Source organism: Garra rufa, chromosome 18 (genome assembly GCF_049309525.1).
Source record: "Garra rufa chromosome 18, GarRuf1.0, whole genome shotgun sequence".
Classification (NCBI taxonomy): Eukaryota; Metazoa; Chordata; class Actinopteri; order Cypriniformes; family Cyprinidae; genus Garra; species Garra rufa.
In genome coordinates, this window is record NC_133378.1 from 3,370,004 (window position 1) to 3,394,364 (window position 24,361).

General features: G+C 36.3%; 1 protein-coding gene across 1 annotated transcript in view; it reads left to right on the forward strand.

Moving 5' to 3' along the window:
• The first annotated feature begins 1,109 nt into the window (after positions 1–1,109).
• Positions 1,110–24,361, forward strand: part of cables2b (Cdk5 and Abl enzyme substrate 2b) — a 35,430-nt gene continuing 12,178 nt past the window's right edge. The window contains exons 1-3 of the mRNA XM_073823372.1: positions 1,110–1,612; positions 16,889–16,981; positions 22,499–22,576. Coding sequence (XP_073679473.1) covers positions 1,110–1,612; positions 16,889–16,981; positions 22,499–22,576 — 674 coding nt within the window. The remainder of the gene's footprint in view (positions 1,613–16,888; positions 16,982–22,498; positions 22,577–24,361) is intronic.

Sequence of the window (24,361 nt, forward strand, 5' to 3'; positions counted from 1 at the left end):
AAACATTTTTTGTTCAACACTCTTTTCTGGTACAACACATTTTAAGCTAAAAACAATAAGGCTGCCAGCTGTGTTTCTAGGAACTTTTAATGTCTTGGAAATCTTCATATAGCCTTAGACTTTCTAAAAAAATATTTCTTCTCTGTTGCCTCTCTATGGCTTTCATGAGAGCTTTGTTGAATTAGCTACTCAAACTTCAGCACATGCATTGGCTAACTGTATGTATGTGTAACAGCTCAAGCTCATTCTGTTTTCTAATGGAGTTTCTAAAGGTTTAATTGTGTTTTAAGACCATTTTGTTCTCCACCATACAATTAAGTGACTAAAACACCAATGTTGAATAGGGATTGAATAATTAAGACATATCTGTGTTATTAAAAAATCCTAAAACTCAAAAATATTACATTATATATTGACATTATCACTTTTAATATGACAGTAATCAGTTATATTAAAAGTGATAGGCCTATATACAAAATCTTGTATTTGCAAAGCACTGCAGTCTCTGGGGGGTTGAAAAATTTTGATAGCAACTGTAAGAAGAATTGAGAATAGTTGTTTAATAAAGTTCGGATTTCAACAAAAACATCTTGATTTGTGTTCCGAAGATGAACGAAGGTCTTAGTTTGGAACCACATGAGAGGGTGAGTAATTGATGACAGAATTTTCATTTTTTGGGTGAACTATCCCTTAAACTGTTCATAATAGTAAAACACTGTAATATGTAATAAAGTAAAACGTTCAGATACATAGGCCTACCTAAATTGTGGGTCGAAAAGACACGTTTATTTGCTACTTTAAAATTAGTTATTTAAAGCTTAGATATAGACTTTGCTTTTTAATCTCTGAAATATTTATATATATATATATATAATAACAAAGCAGCAGAAACTGCATCTACAGTCCTTTATTTTCTCTCTCTGTTGTCAGAGCGCGCCTGTAAAATTATTTCAAAAGCTTTATGACTCATCAGCCAATTAAATCCGCGCACGCTCTATCTATTTACTAAAATCCTGTACTCTAAGCCAATCAGGAACGAGTGGGCGTGTCCGGGCGAGTCGCGCCGGGGTAGAAACAGAACTGAGCATCAGCGGACAGTTTACTTGAGAATGGCGGCTGCTGCGTGCAGTACGCAGAGTACACTCAACCAATGCACTGGTAAACTGCACAGAGAGCATCTGCGGAAAAGTAAAGACTCGCGGAGGAGGCAAGCCGCGCTTTTGTTTCTTACTAATATATCCTTGGATGGACGGCCTGTGCGGAACAATGTGAGCATAGCGGGCCCAAGCGATGCCGAGTTTCAGTGCTCTGACATCGGCGCGACTGTGAGCGAACTGTCCGCTGCGGCGAGTTGCGATGGGACCTTCTCCAGCCTCTCTGTCCCCAGACTGGGGCTGCTTAACGTCCCACCCATCCTGGTTCTGCCGTCGGATTCTGGGTTCAGTAACGTCGGGAGTACCGAGATGTTCCTGGAGAGGGACAGAGGCTCGTTCTCCTCGCAGAGCAATCTCCTGTCCCCATGCAGTCTGCAGCCCACTCCGCTCGGACCGCGGAAGTCTCCGACGCTGCTGTCAGTGCAGAGCTGCGGCTCTTCGCTGGAGTCTCGACCGCGGTGGGTTCTGCACAGGTTTCTAAAGGGGCGTTTCACTTTAGAGGCGATTTAATGCATTCTGATAGTTTACCTGAACTTCTGAGAAAGTATCACAAAATCTAGCGAGCTTCCTACAAGACAGTGTCATGTGCACTTTCAAGGTGGCAAGGCACTAAGGTGAAAAATTAACGTTATACTTTGATGTTTTTATTCCACTTTGATCTAAAAGCTATTGATGCTTAAACTGTTTAATGCTTGACATAAGGTATCTTCGTTAAATTATTAGTAATTAATATTCATTTTAAACTATTCAAAATTAATATTTTATTAGTTGGTCCAGAAATTAACTATAACATGTGACCATGGACCACAAAACCAGTCATAAGGTTAAATTTTACAAAACTGAGATGTATACATCATATGAAAGCTCAATAAATAAGCTTTCCATTCATATATGGTTTGTTAGGATAGGACAATATTTGGTCGAGATACATCTATTTGAAAATCAGGAATCTGAGGGTGCAAAAAAATCAAAATACTGAGAAAATCACCTTTAAAGTTGTCCAAATTAAGTTCTTAACAATGCATATTACTAATCAAAAATTACATTTTTATATATTTATAGAAGGAATTTCACAAAAAAATCTTCATGGAACATGATCTTTACTTAATTTCCTAATGATTTTTGGCATAAAAGAAAAATCAATAATTTTGACCCATACTTTGTATTTTTGGCTATTGCTACAAATATACCCCAGCGACTTAAGACTGGTTTTGTGGTCCAGGGTCACATATGTGACTTTAGACCACAAAACCACCAGTCTTTTTTCTTTTTTTTTTAAATTGAGATTTATACATCACCTGAAAGCTGCATAAATAAGCTTTCCATTAATGTATGGGACAATATTTGGCCGAGATACAAAATTGAAAATCTGGTATCTGAGGGTGCAAAAAAAAAAAAAAAAAAAATCGAAATATTGAGGAAATCACCTTCAAAGTTGTCCAAATAAAATTCTTAGCAATGCATATTACTAATAAAAATTAAAGTTTTGATATATTTACGAAAGGAAATCTTTACTTAATATCTTAATGATTTTTGGCATAAAGGAAAAATCAATAATTTGAACTCATGTATTTTCAGATCTGCTACAAATATACCCGTGCTACTTAAGACTGGTTTTGTGGTCCAGGATCACATATTTCGTCAAGAAGTAGAGCAAAATCATATTGTAGAGATTTCAATTCAAAACTTATAATAAGCAAATCAAATAATATAAATTCTTAATTGTAAAATTAAGGGGTGTCAGGAAAAAAATAATTTTAATATGGCTTTTACATTGCTGTCAGCATTTGACAGCTGAATCTCAAGGTAATCAGGTCTCTTTTCTATACTGCGCTTATCTGACATCAAAATAATGTCTTTTTTTTTTTTGTAGTTACATATTACAGTATTAACATGGACACATAATGTAAGGTCTTAGTCATTACTCTGACCAGTCTGAATGGGCATGTTTTGTAACAGATTTGACCCAACCTGCATTTAGTGGGAGAGGCACTTTAGAGTCAGTCAGACTAATGATATGAGTGGTTGGAAATGTTTATGTAAAATTTGACGCAATGTTGCCAACCGCAACCCTAACTTAATTATTTTATTATTTACAAGAATTTTCAAAGAACCAATTACAGAGAATCAAATACAGTATACACTAACCACAAAGTGTGTATAGAGAGAAACGTGTAATGTTTCTTTGTGTGATTTTGAGTCATTTACCATATCTGCCCAACTGGATTCTAATTTGTTTGTGCTTTAAATATACGCCCCTATTTACAGCGAATGAACCATCTGGGGTTACGTGATCTCTAGTTAACACACCTTTTTCGTTTTTTTTTTTTTTTCAAAATCCTTTCCAAATGTCATTTTGATTATTATTTTAAAGTTTTGTTTTTTTAAATATATGCTTGAATTTTAACATTTTAATGATCTATGACTAGAAAATTAGGGTGAAATGACAAGCCACCACCATACTGTAGATTTTATCTGCTTGACTTTTAAATGTTCCAAAGATGAAGAAGAAGTATGCGAAAAAAGACTGTGTTTTCATTCTCACTAGTTCTCTCATTGACCACAGACTACGCAAACCCTATTCTGGAATCCAGATGACTTCACAGCCAAATAAGCGTTGCCTAAAAATGGCCATTTGTGCAAGAAGTTTTCAGCTTTGGTTGGTTTATCTCTCCACATGAGGAAGTGAAAAAGCTTGTCATACACACAGTGAGAAAATGACGTTTATGTTTAGATCTCAATCTGAACAGTCCATTGAGCAATAGGAGGTCTTTATTCTTTTGACTGTACCTCCCCCCAAACTCTCTTCCCCCTTTTACTTCAAAAAGGGTGCGGTTGTGACATGTAGATTCAAACCAGACTGTCAGTCACGACAGACGTTTGCTTTGCTTTATCAGTTGGAGCTTTGAGGTCAGTCCGTGCTGCATATAAGGGTGGTGGTGCTCTTCCAGCGCTGCACGCTGCTTTGTGCACACAGTACCTGCAGAGATTAAAGCTTAAGACATTCTGTCATATTCATTCTCAACCCTTCAAAGGGTCTCCGCAGGCCTGAGGGAATGAACCATCTCTGCACTGGAGAATAAATCAGGGCTGCGTGAACTTGCATGATTCAAATGTTGCGGCTTCTTAAAATAGTTCCAGTAAATGCAACCAACATGCATTCAAATTGACCTTTCCGTGCTTAAAAACAGCCTCTCGGAGTATGTTGTCACTGAGCGACGTGACATTCAAAATAAAGACGTAAAGATAGTTTGAATAGTCCAACATGTAGGAGCTTGTTAACCACGCTTGCCAAATTCTCAGCTTTATGCATTGTCAGAATGCTTTGAGGCTTCAAATTGTTGATGCAGTTTGTAATCAATAGTTGAAAGACTTTTGCATGGGGGATGTTTTTCATTTTTGGTGTGTTTTTTTTTTTTTTTTTTTGAGTTTGCCTTTGGGTTACATTCAGTGTTAGTGTTTCAACATTATACATGATAGTAACTCTGGAAATGGTGAATCTTACTGTCTCTTTATTTAGATATTCTCATATCAAGCTCTATTAGATGCTTTTTCTGCTGAAGAAATGTCTAAGGCATTCTCCAACCTTATAGTTACTCCAAAATTAAAATTCTGTCATCATTGGCTGATCCTCATGTTGTTCCAATCCCATAAGACTTGTTCATCCTCAAAAGAAAATGTATTTTTAATGAAATCTAAGAGATGCCTGTCCCATTCAGAGTTCATTCCGACATTAAAAATAATGAGCTTCTGTTTAGCCAGTTTGATTTGCTTTGTGTATGTGTGTTGAATAATGTTTGTGTGTGAACAAAAACCTAATCTGTTGAGTGTCTTTTGAAGATTTGGATTAAACTGCTAGGGATGTAACAATATTATTAATATCTTGATATTGAGTTAGCAAAATGATGATATTGACGATATGAAACAATCGGTCTACCAGGCAAAAAGTGTAGTTTTTAAAATGTATTTAAACTTATTATTCTAACCTAAAACGTCTTTAAAGTTGTGTTTTGGGCCATTATGCTTTGGCACAGTATCTGTCAAACGAACTAAAACTGAAAGCACAATATGGCTTAATCCATTTATCAAGTCTGTTTTTGCTGCGTTTCAAAGCGAAGCGAGCACTTTGTTCAGGCGATCAGCTCGTGATCTGGTGTTTTTCGTGCCTCAGAACAGCTCAGTTCACTGAATGAATGCAGTGAATTCGTTTATTGCATGTGCTGTGAGTTTAGCACGCATTTGGGAACACAAGGGCCATCAGTTGAGCCTTATTTTTGCAGCAGATGATTACAGCATTTTACTAAATTTGTAAGACATTTTGTGAGCCTGTCTTCACTGAAGCTGGAGTTTTCATTCAAAATAAAAGCTCTACTGTCATTTCCATCAAAATAAAAGATTAAAAGTGCCGTATGAATAGCTGACAACTAGCGGTTTAAATGGGTAAAATTACTGCAGTCAAAATTCAAAATATCTCTTTCAAGTGTAGAAATTAGGAAAGAAGTATTGTAGTGTAAAGCAAAAATAATACCTATGAAAATTTACATTATAACAATAATATAAAATTGTTGTTGTTATTATAAAAAAAAGGGTTGAGTCCCCTTTAAATTTCATGTACAAGTCAATTCACTGACTTAAGTTTTCTTAGTTAAGAACATGTGTTGGAGCTCTTAATTTTGAACTCTCCAAAGTGCATTAGATTGTGATATTGTGATATTATCGTATTGTGAAATTTTATAATTGTTACATCCTTACCACCATTATATACTGCCTTAATTTTATGATGTCTTTATGAACTTTTTACAGTGTCTAAGGGTGTGTTCACACTTGTAGTTCGATTAGTTTGGTTCATTTGGTCCGGACCAAAAAGGAAAATGATACATTTGGTCCTGGTCCATTTTGCGTTCACAGCGAACCTAAAGATACTGAACCTAAAGGCATAGTGATACGTTTACAGCCTGATTGGTTGGGTTGGATGACGTATATTTTGTGACACAACTCACCGAACACTTCAATCAAAAGGAAAGGGTGCATTCGACTTAAGTCGGATAGACCTAATGCCATCTGCTAAACTAAGTGTGCTCATTGTTGCGTGTATATGATTTTATTTTCACCACCTGCAAACTCACAAAGAGCTTAAAAAAGGCATTTTACCGCTTCAATGCTCCACGTTTGCCCTCTGCTCATTTTGTTTTGGATACACCAATTGTTCCCTATGTGAAATCATGTTGCATAGTGTTGCATGTTATCATTACTGCCTGTTTTTGGTTTGTTTCGAAGTATTTAATCCGTGTTGCGCACAGAGTTTGTTTGGAAGCAGAGCGAGACCCATCTTTTTAGTGGTCTTGGTCCGCTTGTTTGGTGCGCACCAGGGTTCGGATGGCAGCGTTCACACTTACTCAAATGAACTGCACTAACAGAGCAATCGCACCAGAATTTGTTTTAATCGAACCAAACATGACAAGTGTGAACACACCCTATATTTTGATTATGTGAACTTTCAGTAGAGGGGCAGAAATTTCTTAGGGTTCATTAAAAATACTTCATTTTGTTTTTGATGTTTGATCAACATGAGAGTGAATTTTCATATTTGGGTGAACAGTTACTCTACGTTTTCTGCTGCTGCAAAATCTAAAGTCATATTTTTGAAGTCATATGTTTTGAATACTAATTTTAAAGAATTATATGACAACTTGCTTCACATTAAGAGTGGCACATACTAGTCAGTTAGTTCTGCAACTAGTTGAAGAAGCGTTGAGTCTGTGATAGTTAATTTTGTATGTTATGACTTCAGTTGCTCTTGTTCTGCACATTGTAAGAGTAGAACCGAAGCCCATTGAATCAACTAACGCTACACTTGACAGTAAAAACTATTGCTTATTTTTGTTTAGAGGAAGTACTTTCATGTGAATTAATAACAGGACTGGTAATGGGTGTATCTGTGTTAGGGAAGTGGCGTTGTTTGAGGACTAACCTTGGACTTGGCTTATGCTCTTATGTCAATGGCACCTGTGGCATAATCAACATTTGAAGCTGAGGAGCTCCAGATAAACACACTTCAGCGTGAAGGATGTTAATAGTGTCATTTGGCTGTCCTCCACCTTTGCTGTTTTAGATCTTCTAGGTATGACTAGATGTGATGACAGTGTGAGATTTTATATATAAATTAGTGGTGGGCATAGATTATTTTTTTTAATCTAGATTAATCTCACTGTAATCTTGGAATTAATCTAGATTAAAATGGCTAATTTGAATTCTGGCGAAGGCATTCAGAATATGTGTGCTACCCAAATAATGACTAAAAGGAAGTCTTTGAGAACGGGTTTCTCAAGCCAGGTGGCGCATTAGACCAAGGGCTCATCTCCTGTTTCCAAAATGCATCACAAACTGCTTGACAATTGCATTTACAACACAATTAACTATACAAACTTGTGTAACCAACTATTCCTAGACTGCATGTACTTCTGCGTAAAAGGCTGCGCGATGTGCACGTTGCAGTTAAATGCATACAATACAATACAAAAAATATGCGCACTGGCATGGATATCTGCGTGTATAGTCTTCGGTTAAACTGCGTTGCTTTTAGAAGCGTCAATTCAGTTGTTGCATATAGTTTAATGTCTTTATTTCGGGATTATCAAAGTAAATTATAACTCACGCACGTGCCCCTGTAAAAAGGGTCTAGCAACGCCCCTGCCCTGAAGCAAACCCAGCGGCTTCATAGCTGCATCCATGTTAGCACGTCTCGTTTGATGTGGTAATTTCACAGTAGGCATACACAAATGTTCGAAGACTCGTTCTCCCCCCTACAGTGCAATTCGGCTAGGTATACATCCGCGTTAAAATATAAAGGTGAAAGTCATCATAGCTTGCGTAGTATAGACCCAGCTCCCTACCCAACTTTGAGAATAGATTAACGGCGATATTTTTTTTATCGCCCGATAAGAGTCTCACATTAATGCAGCATGTTAAAGGAACACTCCACTTTTTTTGGAAATAGGCTCATTCTCCAACTCCCCCTTACTTTTTGTTAACAAAATTGTCTTATAAAGACAAAAAAATGAAGTATTTACACTTTTGTTCAAAACTTGGCTGGAATATGAATCCTTAAAGGGATACTTCACCCTAAAATAAAAATTTGCTATTAAATTACTTGGCCATCCAAGATATAAGTGACTATATATAAGAAGATTAGTTGAAACTGTGATCCTTGACGATTCAAGTCAACAACTGAACATTTTTGACAATAAAAAAAAAGCATATCAAATTTTAATTTAATTTTGGATTAAAAAATACAGTAAAATCTGATATATTGTGAAATATTAATACCATTTAAAAATGCCTGTTTTACTATATTTTAAAATGTAATTTATTCCTGCAATACTGCATTTTCAGCATCATTACTCCAGTCTTCAGTTTCACTTGATCTTTCAGAAATCATTATAATATGCCGATTTGCTGCTTAAGAAACATATATTATTATTATCAATGTTAAAAAACGTTGTGCCGATTACTGTTTCTTTAAAAAAAAAAAATTGTACTGACCTTAAACATTTAAATGGAAGTATGAAATCATATATATATATAGTCAAGCCCGAAATTATTCATACCCCTGGCAAATTCTGACTTAAAGTTACTTTTATTCAACCAGCAAGTTTTTTTTGACCGTAAATGACACAGACTTCTCCCAAAAGATAATAAGATGTACAAGAGGCATCATTGTGGAAAAAAATATTTCTCAGCTTTTATTTACATTTGAACAAAAAGGGGCATGTCCAAAATTATTTTTACCTTTTGCAAACTGTCACAGTCTATGGGAAAATACAAAGTTCTATACGATTCCAAATAATCCAAGCTGTTCTAAAGCATCCTAATTACCCTGATTCATTGGGAACAGCTGTTTTAATCAACTCAACAGGTGAAAAACAGAAGCTCTCTGCTGTTGGTTTGTGGACAGTCATGGCTAAGACAAAGGAGCTCACTGAGGACCTGCGGCTGTGCATTGTGGATGCTCACGAATCAGGAAAGGGCTATAAGACCAGATCTAAATGTTTTGAAGTTCCAGTGGCTACAGTGGAAATTATTATTAAAAAATACAAGACGTTCTGCATTGTGAAAAATCTCAGAGGACGTGGTCGGAAACCAAAAGTGACACCTGTGCTGGCCAGGAGGATAGTGAGAGAGGTAAAAAAGAATCCAAGGATCACCACCAAGGCCATCCTGATGAATCTGGGTTCTGCTGGTGGCAACATCTCAAGGCAGACAGTCCAACAGACACTGAACACCGCTGGGTTCCACGGACGCAGACCAAGAAGGACACCACTTCTCCAGATAAGGCACACAAAAGCCCGCTTGGCCTTTGCAAATGTGGACAAAGAAGACTTCTGTTTTATGGTCAGATGAAACAAAAATTTAATTGCTTGGCCACAATGATGTAGCCTTCATTTGGCGTAAAAAAGGAGAAGCCTTCAACCCTAAGAACACCATCCCCACTGTCAAACATGGAGGTGGGAACCTAATGTTTTGGGGGTGTTTTTTCAGCCTAACCTTTCAGGGGCAGTTTTTTCAGTGGACCGGGGAAACTAATCACAGTAAACGGCACCATGAAAAAGGAGCAATTCATCAAAATTCTCAACAACAACATCAGGCAGTCTGTAGAGAAACTTGGCCTTGGGCACCAGTGGACATTTCAGCAAGACAACGACCCAAAACACACAGCGAAAGTGGTGAAGAAATGGTTAGCAGACAAAAACATTAACGTTTTGCAGTGGCCCAGCCAGAGTCCTGACTTAAATTCAATTGAGAATCTGTGGAGGAGCTAAAGATCAGGCTGATGGCAAGGAGACCCTCCAACCTGAAAGAGTTAGAGCTCATCGCTAAAGATGAATGGGCAAAAATACCAGTGGAGACATGCAAAAAACTGGTCAGCAATTATAGGAAGCTTTTGATTGCTGTAATAGCCAATAAAAGCTTTTCTATTGATTATTGAGAAGGGTATGAATAATTTTGGACATGCCCCTTTTTGCTCAAATGTAAATAAAAGATGAGTAATCATTTTTTCCACAATGATGCCTCTTGTACATCGTCTTATCATCTTCTAGGTCTAGGAGACGTCTGTGTCATTTCTAATATATATATATAAAAAACTTGCTGGTTGAATAAAAGTAACTTTGAGTCAGAATTTGCCAGGTGTATGAATAATTTTGGGCTTTACTGTATCTATACGGTATGTATTATCCAAAGCAACGGCTGTTTTAGATAATGCTATCAAATGCAAAGATCTCACTCATAAATTTAGTTGTAACCCATGTAGCACCTCCAACACACCAGCCCACTGATTGAGGCCTGACATTTCACCCACTCGTTTCTCTGAGGCACTTCCTCTTCAGCCTGTGCTTCGGCACTTTTTTTGCCCCAGCGCTGCTTCTCTAGCCCAGACTTTCATCCCTGTGTGCTGTTGGAACATTGGAAGCATGGAATCAGGCCATATGTTCTCTCAGCACTTTAATTCTGTGCATGTCCAGTCCAGGCAGGATTACGGCAGGGTATTTATTCAAAGCTTTGTGACGTGACTGTGGCCTGACTGCATCCAGTCGGCCAGGAACAGCTATTGATCCCCTGGAATGAGGGGCAGGGATCTGCTGGGCATAAAATTTTGAGGTATATAACACGCATGGGATGTGAAGAGAGAAGAGCAGTGGTGCAGTTTATGGAAGGAGAGAGGGTTAACATTCCCTCTGCCTCTTAACTTGAGTTATTCCTCTAGGATTGTACATTCTTTCTTAACTGTTTGTTTATCTTTGCCAGCCTGCTGTATGAGATTCCATGGGCTGATGAAAGTTATCCTCTCATGCGAATTTTGCCCTTGAAGTTATTTCACAATTGTTTTACAATTTTATGTGACAGCCCAAGGTAAACTTTGTCTGAACAAAAAACTTCAGAGTTCGAAGAATTAGTTTTGCTGTGTGTTCTGTGCTGAAAGTCCTTTTCCAAATGTGGTGTTCCTCGTCAAAAATGACCAGCCTTTTAAAAATTGCTTTTAAAAATCTCTCGTTGTGCTATAGTATAACCAAATTTGGATTTCAGTCTTTTATTAACTTGTTTTCTTTCAGTTAGCACTATAAGGATGTAATGATGTCAAAATCTCACAGTATGGTAATATTACAATATTAAGTCCACAATACAATATTATTGTGAAAAAAGTGCCGCTTTAATACTGTTACACATGCATTCATTCTCAACTGTTTATGTCCATTTAAGACATGACAGACAAGGGCATGAAAAATCACCAAGCGCCTCATTTTGAAATATTTTTGCGTGTATTTGACCATTTAGGTGCGCACCTTGAGCTAAAAGATAACTTAGCATGTCCATGTTCTGCTCCGTCTCTGAGCGCATACACAGAACAGCGCAAGTTCTCTTTCTCTCTTTTAAAAACACACGTTATGAATCACGTTACATGACTTTGTTGATTTGCATGTGAAATTAAGCTTTTATGGAGGAGTAAAAGCGCACCACTGGAAAAGGGGGTGGAATGGGCCGCAATAATCGTTTATCTCGATTGCTGTATTTTCATGATCGTTTTATAGCCGAAATTGAAACTGAATTTCGATTAATTGCACAGCCCTACTTCAAAGAGATATTTAAACTGCTAGCTTTCAGCAATTCATATTGCACTTTTAAGCTTTTATTTTGATGGAAAACTCCAGCTTCAGTGAAAACAGGCTAAATAAAAAAAATAAAGCATAATTGGTGGCAGTTGCGTTCCCAAACGTGCAGCAAACTCACAGCACATGCAATAAATGAGTACACTGCAAACTGAGCCGTTCTGAGGCACGGAAAACACCAGACCACAAGCTGATCGCCTGAATGAAGTATGCGCTTTGCTTTGAAATGTGCATTGAAAACAGACTTGATGAAGGAATTAAACCATATTTTGGTTTTAGTTCGTTTGACAGATACTGTGTCAAAGCATAATGGCCCAAAACACAACTTTAAAGACCTTTTATGTTAGAATAAGACGTTTAAATGTATAAGAAAACAAGGATTCAGAGATTGAATACAATATGAAAATTTCTAAACAGTTTTTTGTAGGCAGGTCATTTTTGCTACAAAAAAAGAAACAAAAATTGTTAAGCATTTAAAATTTAAGTCCAATCCAATACTTTTGACTAGCATTTTTGTGACACTTTTGGGATTAGCACTCTCTGGGTAAAATGTCCGAGAACACAACAGTGTAGCAGTGTAATAGCTCTTAGAATGTGCTTTTTTACAATTTGGAAATTCATAACGACTTAATAAAATATATGTAGAGATATTGGTGTCATATCGGAAAAGATAGACGTGTTAAATAAAATTTTTGGTTCCAAATTTTTAGGAATTTTACTGGTAGTCGACTTTATGAAGAATTTTTGAGTATAATATGTCACAGTTTACTTTATTTTGCTATCCCCACTAGTTAAAAAATATCAAACATTATATCTGGTGATATCTGAATAATTTTTGATTTAACTGTACATAGATAGATAGATTTATTTATGTATTAATTAATTATATTGTCAGTATTGTAATCTAATTGCCATAATCTAAGCTTCACTTAGTTCAAGTTAATTTAATTTAAATCACTTTAACACTGTTAAATGTTATCTTTAGTGAATCTCAAATGAAATATCTATTTTTCATACTGTGCATAATAATAATGTTGCGATGCCGAACCGTCACTTGTAGCATGTTACATTTTATTTAAAATTTTATGTTTACATAAAATTTTACTAAATCTTCTGCTATAACATGAAAATAAATTTGAGCTTATTGGTATCAGCCAGACTTACATCAGTACATGACTAAATAAATAATAAGAAATGCATTTTTTCTAGTAATGTATCGTCATTGATACGCAGTGATACACAAAGAGACCCGACTAATCGATAATGAAATTTGTTGTTTCCATGAATCCTCTAATGGATGATTCATCCAAACACATCCATCTTTCCCTGGGCAATCTGCCCACTCTGATTGAGTCTGTGATTTGATATGACCTCCAGGGTCCCGCCTCACCAAGCTTATGTCTTAGTTTCCTCTCCATCCAATTTTCTACATTTGAGTTGGATGCAAACGGATTGGAGATTTACTAGGAAATGGAGAGAGAGAGACCGAAAAGAAAAGACAGAATAAATGAAATGTCGGGATCAAGTGAGTGACAGATGGGCCGAGAGAGAATGAGGTTTACGCAAAGCTGGCAGCTGCTTCAGAGTTCATCACGTTTTTCAATCTGGAAGGGTTTTAAGTCATTTGTTTTCGGTCACAGTCTTCAGCTTTTCTTTGCTCTCTTCTTCTCACTCGCCTGCACGCAGGTGCGGTTCCTCGTCCCTGGGTTATGATAACAGTAATTCAGATTCGGAGGGAGGGTGTATCACCACACAAATGGCGGAGCAGATGGAGGTTGCGAATAGGGGGAGCTGTTTGTGGTGGTTCGACACGCTAGGATTGTGTAATAGTTTTCAAACCAAACAGAAGGTAGATGTGCCCTGGTTTTGTGCCCAAAGCATGTGGCAGAAATCTCTGATGGGATAGAAGGGTTTAGAAAAAAACACACAGATGAGACGTAGACCGAAAGTTATGTAACAGTAGTTATGGTAAGACACGTAACCCTAACTGACTTTTCTGCAGGGTTTTGTTGAGGAATTTTTTTAGAGAAAATGAGCATCATGTTTAGCCTTAAGAGCAACTAGCTGGTCTGGTGTCTTTTTAAAACCCTAACAATGATTCAATTATGAAACTGTTGGTTTGCACATTATTTTTTAACAAGGAAAAGATTAAATGCAGTGAAATCAAGTTTGACCGGCTGTCTGCTCATGCACATGGTATTTGGTATTTAAGACTTGATCTCCTAGTTTAATTCTCCATAATCCATATTTTCCAAAGAATTGCAGAGCTCTTGGCACTCTTGTGCATTCCTAAGTTGTTTAAAAAACAAAATATAATATTACTAAAAAAATAAAACTGTCACATCAGGGCGAGCATTTGGGACTGAAAACTACTGATTGCGACTAGGGAAAAAATCTTTAGGAGCACCATGTGCGACTGACCCCGATCAGCATATTTGTGTTTGTGAGGACCTTCAAAGGTTTCTACGGGTTTTGAAACGTTGAGTAATGTATCACAGACATCTCACGAACCCTTTCATAAAACAAAGTTTAGAGAGAGTACGAATAAGAGATTTATTGTGCAGCTTTGTTGATTATAAAGGAACTTTGTGAAATCGCGATGAACTGAGATGAGTGGCAGCTTTTAATGATTTTTAAGGGAGTTTGTAAGTTAGGTATTGATTTAATACAACAGTTAAAAATTAATATTAAGTGACTTACATTGTCTGACTATAACACTATTGCCTGATTTTGTTCTATTTTGTCATTAAAAATGGTCTGAAACAAGTCACAATTGAGACGCTGCGCATCTCCACTCAAACACAGTGTTGTTTCGTTTATGAATGAACGTACCTTTTCAAACGAATCTAGTGAGTCAATGATTCAATTTTAACTTCATAAAGACAGCCACTTGCTTTATTCCTGAATGAATCAGCCATTCGAATGAATCAAATGAATGATATGATTCAGTAATTAAATCGGTGACTTGCCGCCACCTACTGGCAGATTTAGTTTCATTTTTAATGTATCTTTTCAGTTATTTAAATCATTTAATGTTTCTGTATTCAAAGATTTATATTTAAAACATTAATCTCGACATGAATTTGATTGCGTTTTTAAACAAATCTAGTGAGTCAATGATTCAATTTCACCTTCATAAAGACAGTCACTTGCTTTATTCCTGAATGAATCAGCCATTCGAATGAATCAAATTAATGATATGATTTGGTAATACAATCAGTGACTTGACTCCACCTACTGGTAGATTTAGTTTCATTTTTAAAGTATCTTTTCAGTTATTTAAATCATTTAATATTTCTGTATTCAAAGATTTATATTTAAAACCTTAATCTCAACATGATTTTTTTTATTTGATTGCATTTTTAAACAAATCTAGTGAGTCAATGATTCAATTTCCCATTCATAAAGGCAGTCACTTGCTTTATTTCTGAATGAATCAGCTGTTCGAACGAATCAAATTAATTATTATTCAGTAATTAAATCAGTGACTTGCCGCCACCTACTGGAAGATTTAGTTTCATTTTTAAAGTATCTTTTCAGTTATTTAAATCATTTAATATTTCTGTATTCAAAGATTTAGATTTAAAACCTTAATCTCAACATGATTTTTTTTATTTGATTGCATTTTTAAACAAATCTAGTGAGTCAATGATTCAATTTCCCATTCATAAAGGCAGTCACTTGCTTTATTTCTGAATGAATCAGCTGTTCGAACGAATCAAATTAATTATATGATTCAGTAATTAAATCAGTGACTTGCCGCCACCTACTGGCAGATTTAGTTTCATTTTTAAAGGATCTTTTCAGTCATTTAAATCATTTAATATTTCTGTATTCAAAATTTTATATTGAAACCATTAATGTTACCACGAATTTATGAATTTGATTGCACTCATGCCACCTCTGAGCCTCATTAAACATACACCTACAAGCCACTTTTGTTCTTCTGTGCCACCTCTGTAATACAAATGAATACTGATTTTATTTGATTGGTAACTTATTCTTATTCCACTTGTTCTCGTTCTGTTGTTTTAATTAGAAATTGTAAAAAGCATAAAAAATATGATTTTTTTTTAATAAAGATTTTAAAAATAAAGATGACATACTTTTAATAAAGTTGACAAAAATGCCATTACAAAAGTAAAAACAAAATTCCCCTGTAAATTACTTTAAGGAGTTCAATATCACCTCGTAATAGGAAGGCAAACAATTTTTATCAGGTTTTTTGATTATTGATAATCCTGAAATTTTGACTGTGCTCCTAATTTTTGGGAAGTTGGGAGCACAAGTGCTCCTTAAAAGAAAAGTAAGCATAGAATAGCAGTTTGTACACATGCTTCTAACAGGCTGAACCATTTATACTGTCTCTGCACAACAGGAAGATAAATGTCATCACAACAATTATTTTCTACAGTTTCTATAGTCAATATGAAATCAATATTGTCAGTCACCTTGTGGGGAGCGTGGTACTTTCTGATCTCCCGTTCCCATCTTCTTCCCTCATTGAATGATTCATCTATGTTTTATTGTGAATGATTCATCAATGTACATTATTCCAAAGGAAACTGTCTGTCTTTTATCAAAATGTACCTTACTCTGCCGCTAGCTCCATCTAAGTAAAATGTGAAGGTAGTTTAATGTCGATGAGCCGTAATGAAGGTGCCATGTGGAGCAGGTCATGACCAGTTTCATTAGCCGTAATGACACATTCCCTTGAGGAAGGGAAACAGCCAGTCTGAGTCAGTTGACTCACACACTTCAACCACATTTAAACGCCGGAACAGTGCTTGGCTGAATGGGACCAAACTGGTGTATAATAACAGATGGCTTTATATAGAACAAATAAAACTATGTCGCTGTCTATGCAGGGTCAGAAAGCTCCTGGATTTCATCAAAAATATCTGAATTTGCATATCAAAGATGAACAAAGGTCTTACAGGTTTGGAATGACATGAGGCTGATTAATTAATGACAGAATTTTCATTTTTGGGAGAGCTGTCCCTTTTTTGTCTGAAATATGTATACATTTCGTGTTTTAACCATGTTTTGTCCATCTGTATTTGTCCTCAGGAGTCGGAACCCATCTGGCTCTCCTCGTCAACGCCCCATGAAGAAAGTTCACTTTATTAAGAACATGAGGCAGTACGACACCAGGGGCAGCAGGTGTGTTTGTTCACTTCTCTGTGTGGGTGTGTGGGTTTTGGGGTTGTTAATATCAGTGATAACAGCTCAGTGTGTGTGTGTGTGTGTGTGTGTGTGTGTGTGTGTGTGTGTGTGTGTGTGTGTGTGTGTGTGTGTGTGTGTGTGTGTGTCTGTCGGTCTGTCTTTTCCCATGCTAGTCATGTTTTCCCCTCTGTGTGCTTCAAAACAAACAATCTGGCTCTTGTCATCATTCTTTTCTCAGTTTGGCAGTGATGCGTTACAAATACTTTATACAGTGCTTTTGTATGATTCATGTGAGGATATCATATTTCTGACAGTTTGTACACAAATACTGAAAACACATTTGTGACCCCGGACCACAAAACCAGTCTTAAGTCGCTGGGGTATATTTGTAGCAATAGCCAAAAATACATTGTAAGGGTCAAAATTATCGATTTTTCTTTTATGCCAAAAATCATTAAGTAAAGATGTTTACTTGTTCCATGAAGGTATTTTGTATTTTTCCTACCGTAAATTAGAGATCGACCAATATGGGTTTTTCTATAACCGATGCCTATGCCAATGTTTAGAGGTCAGGGTCAGCCGATGGCCGATATGTGCTGCCGATTTTTTTTTTTTTTTGGCCGATTTTTAGGGTCGATATCTTGAAGTTCTCCCCTTTATTTGCATGCTAAAATGTCACACTAATAATAAGTGGATGCACATAATTTCTAAACTTAACATCATGAACAATGAACACAATGAACCATCTTTCGGATCTTGATTTTGTGCACTGCACAGTTTTATTATAAAAGATTTAACCAAAGTTAACCGAACAAATCAAACTGACCAAGTATTACATATATAAAACAGATAATATAAAAACTGTCAATCATTTACCTTAAAGTTTAAGAGCTGAGATTAATGTTAAGATTAATGTTTGAAATATAAAATTTTGAATACAGAAATATTAAATGATTTATATAACTGCGAGGACCTGCAAGCAGATGGCGGCAAGACACTTAATTACTGAATCATATCGTTCATATGATTCGTTCGAACAGCTGATTCATTCCTGAATAAAGCAAATGACTCTCTTTATGAACGGAAAATTGAATCATTTCACTAGATTCGTTTAAAAATGCACGTTCATTCATAAACTAAACAACGCTGTGTTTAAATGAAGATGCACAGCGGCTCAGGTGTTACTTGTTTCAGAATACTTTTGATGACAAGAAAGTGCAAAATCTTACTTTTGACGACGAAATAAAGCAAAATCAGGCAATAGTGTAATCCGCCTGCCACCCACCCGCACCTATATTTTTCTCTGATTTATCTAACCGCACACAATCTTCCTATTACAATTATTCTAATTCTTAGTTTTGCATGATAATATGATGAATGGATGGTTCATTTTAACAGCTGATCTTCACATCGCTGCACACTTATATAGGCTTAATACTCGTGCTTTTAAGCCAAATCCATGCTGAAAAAAATAACGTTTACTTACATCAGGACGTGACCATTAATGTATAAACTCGCAGTATCTGAGGTGACGGAGAGGACGGTGCGGGCGCGGGAGCATCAGGTGCAATCATCAAAATATATTTAAAAAGAAGCTGGCGCCACGGTCTTGACCACATAACTCAGGTTCAGATTATAGAAAATGTAGTTAATGTTTACATCATTATTGATTTATCTCATCCACCCACGACCCACCCACAAGTAATTAGAATGCATTTTTTTATTACCCAACCCGCGGATATAACCACCATCCGTGCATCACTGTCTCTGAGCAAAGCGGAGTAATCACAAAGCTGCATTGTTTGTGAGAGCCGCCACCTTCTCCACCCCACGCACACAGTGAAATTCTCCGACTCGGATACAGTCGTTTTCGACTACAGTCCTTAAACATAACTGCAAGTAAGCAAACCTTTAACCAGCCGTAGCATTATGCCAGTTCGCGTTGGTTCTATGCATTTCTTTCACTAAGTGAAAGCAACACTTCATAGTTTACTAGTAATATATAGTACATATATGGCCATGGGGCTTTGAAATATCTGAATTTAAGCCTTACCTTTATCTCCCAGAGCTGGTATTGAATCTTACAAAAGTTTTGGCTTGGGGTCCTTCACAGCAGCGCGTTCCAATAACACGGGACTGCCCGCAGACGTGCCAGACTTTAAATTGGCGCTACTAAACACGGATATCGGCCGATGCCGATATATTAAAAATGGCAAATATCGGCCCGATATATCGGCCGACCTCTACCGTAAATATATCTAAACTTATTTTTTAATTAGTAATATGCATTGCTAAGAACTTTATATATATACACAGTCAAGCCCGAAATTGTTCATACCCCTGGCAAATTCTGACTTAAAGTTACTATTATTCAACCAGCAAGTTTTCTTGGCCCGGAAGACACAGGCTTCTCCCAAAAGATAATAAGACGATGTACAAGAGGTATCATTGTGGAAAAAAAATATTTCTCAGCTTTTATTTACATTTGAACAAAAAGTGGCATGTCAAATTATTCATACCCTTTGAAAACTGTCACAGTCTGTGGGAAAATCCAAAGTTCTATACCATTCCAAATAGTCCAAGCTGTTCTAAAGCATCCTAATTACCCTGATTCATTGGGAACAGCTGTTTTAATCAACTCAACAGGTGAAAAACAGAAGCTCTCTGCTGTTGGTTTGTGGACAGTCATGGCTAAGACAAAGGAGCTCACTGAGGACCTGCGGCTGCGCATTGTGGCTGCTCACAAGTCAGGAAAGGGCTATAAGACCACATCTAAATGTTTTGAAGTTCCAGTGGCTACAGTGCAAAGTATTATTAAAAAATAAAGATTAAAAAATCTCAGAGGACATGGTCGGAAGCCAAAAGTGACACCTGTGCTGGCCAGGAGGATAGTGAGAGAGGTAAAACAGAATCAAAGGATCACCACCAAGGCCATCCTGATGAATCTGGGCTCTGCTGGTGGCAACATCTCAAAGCAGACACTACACACCTTTGGGTTCCACGGACGCAGACCAAAGAGGACACCACTTCTCCAGAAGTACACAAAAGCCTGCTTGGCCTTTGCAAATGCTCATCTGGACAAAGAAGAAGACTTCTGGTCTTCTGTTTTATGGTCAGATGAAACAAAAATTTAATTGTTTGGCCACAATGATGTAGCCTTCATTTGGCGTAAAAAAGGAGAAGCCTTTAACCCTAAGAACACCATCCCCACTGTCAAATATATATATGTTCTACCATTCAAAATTTAATTTTAGATAAACAACTAAATTAAAACATTTGTTCAGCAAGGATGCTGAATAATTGATCAAAAGTGGAAAAAAATAAGTGTTACAAAAGATATATATTTCAAATAAATGCTGTTCTTTTTAAAATTTCTATTCAAGTAATCTTGTATCAAAAATGTATCATGGTTTCCACAAAAATAAGCAGGACGACTGTTTTCAACAAAAGAGGAAAAAATAAAAATGTGCAAATTAGCATATTAAAATTACACTTAATGTGACACTGAAAACAACTGTGCCATCACAGGAATAAATTTAATTTTAAAATGTATTCAAAAAGAAAATTAAAATGTTAAATTGTAATAATATTTCAAAATATAACTGTTTTTACTGTGCTTTTGGTTAAATAAATGCAACCTTGGTTCTTTTTTTTTAATGATCTGTTTTAGCAGCAAATTTTGATGCCAACTGCTTTATGAACAAGAGAAAATTTTGTCATTAATTACTCACCCTCATGTCGTTCCAAACCCGTACCACCTCAGTTTATCTGTGGAACACAAATTATTATATTTTTGATGAAATCTGCGAGCTTTCTGAGTAATTAATGACAGAATTTACATTTTTCGTTGAACTGTCCCTTTAAAAACAGTTATCTGACTTTACATAACATCATAATTGGAGATTATGGTGAGTTTTGGCACAGTCCGCTGGACATAAGGAATGACTGGATGGGATCTGTGTTGTTCTCTTAAGGAAGTGGTTGTTCTCCGTGAGATCTGGCCTCATTCCATCTGAGGAACGACAGCTATGTTTACTAAAAGTCCCATTATAAACTGCCCCAAATAGACAGCGGTCCATATTTTCCACTTGTGTTCCCAGGCTTTGGTTTTTCACACACAAATACGCACGTACCTACTCACATTCACAGGGTTGCAGACAGGATTGGGGCGGCAGAATTAAACCGATAAGATATTTTCCACTGGATGATCACAGATCCAGATAAGCCTGGTGTTCAGTGGCCTCATCTATGGAATAAACGCAGATACTCAATGTAAAAAAAAAAAAAATGCTGCAGGCAAGTAACTGTTCCCTATAAGAAACAATAGGCCACTGTTTCAGAAATGTGACCCTGGACCACAAAACCAGTCATAAGTAGCACTGGTATGTTTATAGCTTATTATTAATTTTTCTTTAATGCCAGCAATCGTTAGGATATTAAGTATAGATCATATTCCATGAAAATATTTTGTACATTTCCTACCGTAAATATATCAAAACTTAATTTTTGATTAGTAGTATGCATTGCTAAGAACTTTATTTAGACAACTTTAAAGGCAATTTTCTCAATATTTTTTATTTTTTTGCTCCCTCAGATTTTCAAATAGTTCTATCTCAGCCAAATATTGTCCTAACGAACCAGACATCAATGGATAGCTTATGTATACAGCTTTCAGATGATGTATAAATCTCAGTTTGTCTCAAATTTCGAAAAAATTTACCCTTATGACTGGTTTTCTGTATAACCATATATCAAATTGTCAGATCACTGAAACTCAAAATTTGTAACTTTAAAGGTCATATCCTATTTTTGTGTTCAATATAGTTAACATTCTTCAATAAAACCTGTGAACAATTTGTTAAACACTCTGAAAATCTGAATCCTCCATTGGGCCATTGTTTTTTTTTTTTTTGTTTTTTTTTTTTTTTTTTTGAGACTTTAATTTGTGATTGGAAAATTATGCCTGTTGAAATCTAATTCCAAAATTGATACCTGAGCTATAAATGGAAATCCATCCCAGAAATCCCTAGAAAATGATTCAATTAATTGCTCTGACTCATATTCACTCACTGTTATTTCTGGAGCCATTTCTCCCCTGACATGTGACCTTCGACAAAGAAAGCATCAGAAAAAACCTCTAGGCTGCTGCGGCAGACCCTCAGTTTCATGTTAACTGCCATTTTACCACATAACCATAGCTGACACAGACATCACCCCACTTCCTGTGTGTTTGTATGAAGAAATGAGAGAGAAGTGTACACTGGGGGTGATAGTGCAGGTGTTTTAGCTCTGTATGCGTGTGCGTGTGTGTGTTGATGAGGCAGTAGGGTATTTTGAGAGCTGCCCTATTTGACCCCTCTGGTGTCACAGGTGTTGTGTTTGTTCTTGATCTGAATGTACTGAGAGATTAATCACTTGTTTTATGAAGTGTTGAGTTGGCCTGTGTGTATATATGTGTGTGTATGTGTAAAGAAAGATTGTGTTATGTTAACTAGTTTGTGCTTACCACTGCAGGATCGTGCTTATCTGCGCCAAGAGGTCTTTGTGTGCCGCCTTCTCTGTGCTGCCGTATGGAGAGAGCTTTCACATCAGGTACGCATGAAACAAACATGTAAATCTGCTTATTTAAATCAAAGGTCAGATTTGGTTATACAGTATAGTGTGGTGAGAAGGTGGGTGGATTCACTCAGTCACGCTCAGTTCACTCAACACGAAAGTATAAACAAGGCATTGAATTTATCTCGCAAATTAGCTGTCCAAATTATTTCTGATGTCTTCTCACGAGTTGACTGGTCACCGGAGTGGTTTCTGGTGTGGCCTTTAGCTAGTCTGCCCCTTGCGTGTAGTTTGATTCAAACTGTTTATTTAATGAATCAGCCAAGAAGACTTGACGTTCAGTATTACTTTCACCAACTTCAATAAACTGACAACTGTTTATGGCAAGACTTAAATCAGTTTAATTACTGATATATATATTTGTACAGTACAGACCAAAAGTTTGTACACACCTTCTCATCCATTTGAATGAGAAGGTGTGTCCAAACTTTTGGTCTGTACTGTATATATATTAAAGGGAGACACTGCAGGCAAAAACACTTTTTTTCATGTTTTTTATGGACCTGATTTTGGACTTTTTTTGTCTTTCATAAAGTGTTTTTTTAACTAGTGGAAAGAAAACATCCAAAAGACAGCTTTAAGTGTTTCTTTTTTAGCACTTTATCTATTTGTGTCAATAGACTTCAGTTACAATACATATCTTTAAAGGTCGTTTTCTCAAAATTAGTTTTTTCTCCTACACTGAGCCATAAATCTCCACTTCAGTAGCACTTACACACACCAAACTTTAATGTGTATATATATATAGATATATAGAAAACGATATATATTTTCTGCCTGTTCTAAGTATTTTCTGAATTATGAAGTGACAAAATAAGATACTCAAAATTCCCTCTGTAAAAACACTTGACTTTAATATGTCAGAAAAATTAAACAAGATTTTTAAAAATGACTTCATCCAGTGTTTAGATTATTGTACTAGAATGTATGCAAATTAGCGCATATTTCATTATTATTATTTCATTATTCATTATAATGCCTCATTTGCATATTAAAACCTAGCATCTCAGACAACTTGTAATACAAAAAATGTTCATCAGTGTAATCAATAAAATCAATCAAAAATAAACTATTAGTTTTTTTTGTTTTTTTTTTACCCTATTTACCTGCACTGTCTCGCCTTAAGAAACTTTTATTTTGGATGCGATTAATCGATTTGACAGCAAGTCTTTCCTTAGTATATTAGTATACTTCTATAATTAGCAACAGTTATTCGCATAGGAGTAACTGGGTTCAAATAATACTATACAGAACTATACTAATATAGTAGGAGAATCAATGGAATCATTAAGGTTGGAGAATTGTTCAGTCGAAAAATTGGAATCAGAATTAGAATAGACATTCCCATTATTAGCCGTCACCTCCATGACTTGTCTTTGCATGTTTTCCTAAATCACAAATAGACAGATAAACACACAGAGATATGTTGAGTTGAATATACGGGCAGTTTAGTTCCTCTGCTCTCCTCTGGGGTGAGATTCAGGGCAAATGGGGCAGGAAGGAATTTTTCCCACATCCCTGAGCTTGGCCTGGCATGACACAACCAACAAACTCCTGTCCTTTCCCACCGTCTACATTATGGTTCCATAAAATGCTGAAATAAGGAGTCGGACCATGGGAAACTGTCTTTTAGCTCACATTTTTTGAAAGAGAGAAGAAATTAAACAGCCATGTTATGCAAGAGGTCTAAGACTGTAGATAAGGGATGCAAGAGGGAGTGAATATATATATATACTGTGTGTGTGTGTGTGTGTGTGTGTG